We start from the raw sequence: 7,361 nt of genomic DNA, 5'->3' as shown, positions 1-7,361 counted from the left end.
TCCAGCAAAAGGGAAGGGAGAAGAAAGAAAACTATTTGAAAACACAAAGACCTTTATCTTGCCTTAAAGCAGAACACTATCTATCATAGCAAAGTATGAAAATGAATAAATATACGAAAATTCATATTAAAATTGGGATATCAATAAAGAGAAGAGAAAACAACAAAACAAACTGTAAAAGGCATCAAAGTGGCCTCTACTCATTTCATTTTCCTTACAACTTATAAATGCCATCACAATTCTGAAGAGACTGGACTTGAGTGAAAGTTTTTTATTATGAAGACATAGGTCTAAGAACAGAAGGATAATCATGTGCCAGCTTACAGTTCCTTGTAAAAGTAATAACATGAAAAATTAGTAGAAAATGAACATCTGAAAAGTTATCTGTAATCTGAAAAGGTTAAGCAATTTCCCCTGTATCTTAATTTTGACCATTTTTGCTGAATCACTTTTGCATATTTAGTTGAAGACAGTATTTAAATTTTCTATTGTAATTAGTAACGTAGTATGTCCTTCAGAGCTTGGCATATTCTTTAAGAATCATCTGAAGCTTCTGGCTCAACATGATGTTCCCTCTGGCCTTCAGTCTGCCACTAAAGAATGCCTGGAAAGGAGAGAGGGAAAGACAGAACCAACCTTTACCATGTCACATTGTATTTCTTTTTTAAAAAGATCATTGCTTAGACTGAATACAATTGAGTTAATAACTCTGGACAACAAAGGCAACTTTTATCTAGCAATGACAGTTCAATGATTATAGATAACACCCATATTTTTAGATATCTAAGAAAAAATAAAGACTCCTTGTGTATTTTAGAAAACCATAGAATAATTTATCTGAATTGACAGATCTGGGAATTCTGCTTCAACCTATGCTTCTGGCTTTAGCCTATATTCTTAAATGTGAATTTAAGACCATATGAATAAAAGGCTTTACTGTATTACTAACAATAAAAACACTGAGTTCAGAACTTTCAAAAGTAGATTTAAAATATTTATTATATCTTCATGAAACAGAAGGCCATATAATGGCAAAATAAGATAGTGTAACAAAGTAGTGAATAGATCCTGGGCTGTAGCATCAGAATGCCTGGGTTAAAATCTAGGCTCTGCCACTAAATGCAAGGTGAGCTTGGACAAATTACTTAACCTCTCTGAGCTCTGGCCTCCTTATCTATAAAGGGCATGACAACAGCACCTAAATAGCAGCTTTGTTGTATGAGTTAAATGAAACAGTGTGAAAAGTGCTTAGCTTAGCATTCGACATGTGGAAGGAGCTATTAAGCTCATTATTACCAAGCAAAAGACTATAATGTCAAAACACTAAGAGCTCCTGTATCACTTTTTTTCTGACCTGACAATAGAAACTTGCGCAAGTTCTCCCCCCGGTGTCAAGTTCCCTATCAGTAAGATTAAAATGATAAAACACAATATAGCTTATTGAGAAAATAACATACGGAATATGAAGTGAAAAAGAAGTCTCTAGATTTTTAGCTAGATGTACATGTACATCTACATGTACATGTAACATTACAAAGCAGCCTCACAAATAAAATATCACTTGAGAAGCACAGCCATCAACCTGAAGTGGGCATATCAGCAAAAGAGAAATTCAAAAGCTTAAAAACCTACTCAAGGCCACAGAGCCAACAAAAAGTGGGCCAGGACTAAACACGGGTGTTCTCTGCTTAATAATATCTCCTGCTTATTAACTAGCAACAATTTAATTTCTGAAGCAAATCCTTACCAACTGGAGGAAAAGCAAAAACTGCTTAAACTTTTTATCCCAAAAATACTGCAGGAGAATTTCATTCAATCAGGTTCAAGTGCTAAGCATTCAAACTAGAGACTGGAATTTTAAAACTAAGACAGCTTTCACTGTGCAGTTACAGAAATGATGGTCTGCAACTCCTGCAGAGTCAGTTCGTAGACGGGCTTGCCAGGTGCTACAGTCTGAGAGGGACTTACAACCTAAAATAAAAACACCAACTTCCGGGCTTCCCTGGTGGCGCAGTGGTTGAGAGTCCGCCTGCCGATGCAGGGGACACGGGTTCGTGCCCCGGTCTGGGAGGATCCCACATGCCGCGGAGTGGCTGGGCCCGTGAGCCATGGCCACTGATCCTGTGCGTCCGGAGCCTATGCTCCGCAACAGGAGAGGCCACAACAGTGAGAGGTCCGCGTACAGCAAAACAAAACAAAACAAAACACCAACTTCCTTGAAGTAAATATACCAATATTTGATGGTTGTTATTTGAGCGGAAGAATTTTGTACATAAATCTTTGTTCCTATCTAACTGCTTTCTTAGGATAGATTCCTAGAAGAATTACTAAATCATGGCATTTCTTAAATAAGTTTCTTGACCATGCTTCCATATCACCACAGTTTTCAAACTGTGCACCTCAGTGCACTGGGGCACCACACCAAACTCCAACAGACACTACAAAATATTTTAAATTTTTGAAGGAAATACAGTGACATTGGTCAAACACAACATGAAAACTACCCTTGTTTGGATCTAACTACTTAATAAACTGAACCATTAGGTATTTCTTTTGGCCTAGGAGTGCCACGCAAAAAGTGCTGAGACAGTAAGTGGCCATAAAGGAAGAAAGTCAGTGAAACTCTGCCATAGTGCTTTCCAGAAAGACTGTTAAATTAATATTCCTTCTAGCTACGTGTGAATCCCCTTATCCCAACCTTAATAATACTGCTTTCTTAATCTTTGAAAATCTGAGGCAAAAATGACATGCTTTAATTTGCATGTTTTAGATACTGGGAAAAATTAATAGTTTTTCTCATGTATGTTAGTCATACCTATTTCTTTCATTAATTACTGGTTCATGTTGTTTGCCCATTTTTTATATTGACGTCTTTGTGTTGTCCAGAATTTTTATAAGTTATTAACACCAATATACTATGTATCATCATTTTATTTTTCCCCAGGTTTATGGCATATCTTATGGAGTCTGACATGCAGAAGTTTTTAATTTCTACATAGCCTAAACTACTGCTATTGAGCTTATGTTCCTTATTTCTATCCTTGCTTTAATCTACTCAAGTATTAATTGAGCATCTACATTACACTAGGCAATATTCTATGCTAGGAAAGAGACATCTCTCCCTGTTCTCATGGAGCCAACATTACAGTAGGGGAGTCAAAAAGTAAAATGCAAACAAGTAATTAAAGCCTGTTATAAATGCTATGAAGGAGGCTACTTAGATAATATAATAGGAGGGAACTACTTTGGATGAAACAAAGCCAGCCATGCAAAAAGATGGGAATAGAAATTCCAGAAAAGGCAAATAAATAGACATTGAAGGGGTAAAAATTGATGGGAAGGAACTAAGAGGAGAGGCAACGTAAATTGAATTAGCATTGTAAGTGATGAGGCAAGCAGTGCAGGATGAAGCTGGGAAGATAAGCAAGGGAAACTTCACATACAATATAATAATATGTAACCTGGATTTTATCCAAGTGCAAAAGTAAATCTTGGAGGTTTTTATCAGGTGGAATGACCCATAATCTGATTCACAGTTTTAAAAGATTACTCCAGCTCCTGTATGGAGAACAGATTGGTGGAAAAGCAAGAATAAAAGCACTAAGACCAGTCAGGAAGCCAAGTGAGAGATGATGGAGGCTTGGATCAGGATGATAACCCTAGTGATGAGGAGAAGAAAATGAACTCAAGATATGTTCTGGAGAAAGAACAAGCAGGATTAAGGATAGAAAGGATACAGAGGTGAAGAAGGAAGCCAAGACAATTCTTACATTACTGAGCATACTAACTTGGGTAGATAGATCATGGTGCCATTTCCTGAAAACAAAAAGAATGGGGGAAAAAACTCAATCACAAGTTCTAAGTTGGACATAGTAAGATGTGCCATCAGAGACACAAGTGAAGAGCTGGTTACACCACTATGGAACTCAGAGAAGATGCTGAGTGAGACATTTTAATCTGCAAGTTGTCAACATGTAGATGGCTCTAAATACCACAGGATGGATGGACTCATTTAAGAAGAGTGTTAGTTAGAGAAGAGCCCTGAAATGAGCCCTGAGAAACACCAAAACTCAACAGTTGGGGGTAAAAGAGGAAGACACCAAAGGAGATTAGGAAGAGCCAAAGGTGCAGAAAGCAAAACAGGAGAATAAGGTATCATGAAAGCCAAGGGATAAGATTATTTCAAGAAGTTGGTGGTTAACTGAGTTGAATGCTACTGAAAGGCTGAGAAAGATGTAGATAGAGAAATATTTACTGGATTTAGCAATATAGGTCATCACAAGAACTTCACAAAAACATTATCAGTGGAGTAACAGATGTAGAAGTCAGATAAGAGAAGGCAGAAGAGCAGTCAAGACAGGATTTTTAAACCTTTGCTGCCCACTAAAGTAGCCACTAGCCCATGCGGCTATTGAGTGCTTGAAATATGATTAGCCCTGGCTGAGATGTATTGTAAGTATAAAATACACACTGGATTTTAAAGATTTTTTTTTAAAGAAGGATATAAAATATCCCATTAATATTTAATATTGATTACACGTTAAAATATTTGAATGTATTGGGTTAAATAAAATATATTAAAATTAATTTTACCTGTTTCTTTTTAAGCTTTTTTAATTTATTTTGATTTTTTTATTAAAGTAAAGTTGATTTACTGTGTTGTGTTAATTTCTGCTGTACAGCAAAGTGATTCAGTTATACATATATATACATTCTTTTTTTTATATATTCTTTTCCATTATGGTTTATCATAGGCTATTGAATAGAGTTCTCTGTGTTATATAGTAGGACCTTGTTGTTTATACATTCTATATATAATGGCTTACATCTGCTCACCCCAACCTCCCACTCCATCCCTCCCCCAACCCCCTCCCCCTTGGCAACCATCAGTCTGTTCTCTATGTCCATGATTCTGTTTCTATTTCATAGGTAGGTTCATTTGTGTCATATTTTAGATTCCATATATAAGTGACATCATATGGTATTTTTCTTTCTCTTTCTGACTTACTTCACTTAGTATGATAATCTCTAGTTGCATCCATGTTGCTGCAAATGCATTATTTCATTCTTTTTTATGGCTGAGTAGTATTGCATTGTATACACCACATCTTCTTTATCCATTCATTTGTCAATGGACATTTAGGTTGTTTCCATGTCTTGGCTATTGTAAACAGTGCTGCTATGAACATAAGGGTGCATGAATCTTTTTGAATTATAGTTTTGTTAGGATATATGCCCAGCAGCACGATTGCTGGATCATATGGTAATTCTATTTTTAGTTTTATAAGGAACTTCCATACTGTTTTCCACGTGGCTGCACCAACTTACATTCCCACCAACAGTGTAGGAGGGTTCCATTTTCTCCACACCCTCTCCAGCATTTGTTATTTATAGACTTTTTAATGATGACCATTCTGACCAGGGTGAGGTGATACCTCACTGTAGTTTTGATTTACATTTCTCTAATAGTTAGCAATGTGGAGCACCTTTTCATGTGCCTGTTGGACATCTGTATTTCTTCTTTGAAGAACTGTCTATTTAGGTCTCTGCTCATTTTTCCATTGGGTTGTTTGTTTTTTTGTTGTTGAGTTGTATGAGCTGTTTGCATATTTTGGAAATTAAGTCCTTGTCGTTTGCACCATTTGCAAATATTTTCTCCCATTCTGTAGGTTGTCTTTTCATTTTGTTTATGGTTTCCTTTGCTGTGCAAAAGTTGTAAGTTTGATTAGGTCCCATTTGTTTTTATTTCTATTGTCTTGGGAGACTGACCTAAGAAAACATTGGAACAATTTATGTCCGAGAATGTTTTGCCCATGATCTCTTCTAGGAGTTTTATGGTGTCACATCTTATGTTCAAGTCTTTAAGCCATTTTGAGTTTATTCTTAACCTTTTTTTTAATGTGGCTACTAGAAAATTTTTAATTACTTATGTGGCTCACATTCTATGTCTATTCAACAGTGCTGGTTTAGACAATTCTTTTGTGAAAAGGAACAGAGAAATGATATGGTATGCTGGATGGGGATCTGATATCAAGACAGAGTGTTTGCTTTAAAATCAAGATGTTAGCTTGCCTCTATGCTGTAGGACAATTATGTAGTAGAATGGGAGAGAATGATGCAGAAAAAAGTGGAAAGGAGAAGAAGCAATGACTTTGAGTAGATACTTGGATGAGAAGTGAAGAAGTCTTTGACAGGAAGAGGGAGACTTCCTTCAGTGTAATGTATAGGAAGAGAAGAAGACAGGTGCAGATGCTGACGAAATAGATCTGGTGATGGGAAAGTGAATATTTTCATTTGAAAGTCTTTTTTTTCTCCCAAAGAACATGAGAAAGATCATCCGCTGAAAATGAAAGAGAGGTAGGCATGGGGGTGTTTTGAGAAGACAGGTATGAAATACTCATCTCAGACAACAGGAATGGAGGCTTAGTGGAAAATCACAGTAAGATTGCTAGACAGTGTGTAGAGACTATTTGAGACTTCTGATCAAAATTTTAAAGGGAAGCCAATTTGTCTAGTTGTATGGCTTTTCTCCTGGCGTCTTCATCTATTCAGGTACAGGTGCAAAGATGGCAGAGAGTAGGGTTAAAATAGAGTGGAGTTTTCCAGGCAAATAAGATGAGAGAGGTACAAGGGAGATGAGGGTATTTTCAAGGGAGATACTCCGATGGACCATGGGATCTAAGCTGAACAAGAAGAGAAGACAGAAGGGAGCTGATGAATAGAAAGTGGTATTGTCAACAAACCGGAGGTCTCTGTGAAGCTCAACAGCAGTAGCAGGAATAACAAAACAAGTTAATGAAACTGTAGGTGATGGTGTTGGAAAATGGTGATGTTTTGTAACAGATACTGGAAGTTGTACATATTATGTTCCCAATAAAGACAAAAGCTGATGTAGAATGGAGTAAAATTAGAAATAATATCAATAAACTAAGAGTCATCTGTTAGAGAAGTCACTTTTACAAATCCTGAAGGAAGCCATCAAGGTTGACAAGAGTTGAGGCAGAGAGAGAGACAGAGAGAGAGACAGAGAGAGACTGTACACTGAGATATAAGGTCTTTGATAACTGAAGAATAGTGATGACAGATAGCACTGAGGTGAGGCAGAACGTAATTGAGCCAAATGAGTTTAGAAAACCCCTAATATTAAATTAGACTCTAAGGACTGTCACCAAGAATAATGAACACCTAGGTTTTCATCAAGTTTTGCTTCTGCTTTAATTTTTTTACATTTAATTCCATCCTGTATGGTACTGACTAAGGTATATGGAATGACATAAAGCACTACCATTTCCTATGCAACTGCCCAGTACCATTCACTGAATAATTCATTCCCCCCAAAGGTCTGATATTCCTAGCAATTA

General features: G+C 36.6%; 1 protein-coding gene across 2 annotated transcripts in view; it reads right to left on the bottom strand.

The window, feature by feature from the left end:
- Positions 1–256: 256 nt before the first annotated feature.
- Positions 257–7,361, bottom strand: part of HSD17B4 (hydroxysteroid 17-beta dehydrogenase 4) — a 92,505-nt gene continuing 85,400 nt past the window's right edge. For both annotated transcript variants that reach the window (XM_067731519.1, XM_067731518.1), the window contains exon 24: positions 257–604. In XM_067731519.1, the coding sequence (XP_067587620.1) occupies positions 515–604 (90 nt within the window). In that variant the 3' untranslated portion in view covers positions 257–514. The remainder of the gene's footprint in view (positions 605–7,361) is intronic.

Source organism: Pseudorca crassidens, chromosome 3 (genome assembly GCF_039906515.1).
Source record: "Pseudorca crassidens isolate mPseCra1 chromosome 3, mPseCra1.hap1, whole genome shotgun sequence".
NCBI classification, from domain to species: Eukaryota; Metazoa; Chordata; class Mammalia; order Artiodactyla; family Delphinidae; genus Pseudorca; species Pseudorca crassidens.
The sequence above is the reverse complement of the archived record's forward strand: the minus strand, read 5'-3'. Positions and strand labels throughout refer to the sequence as shown.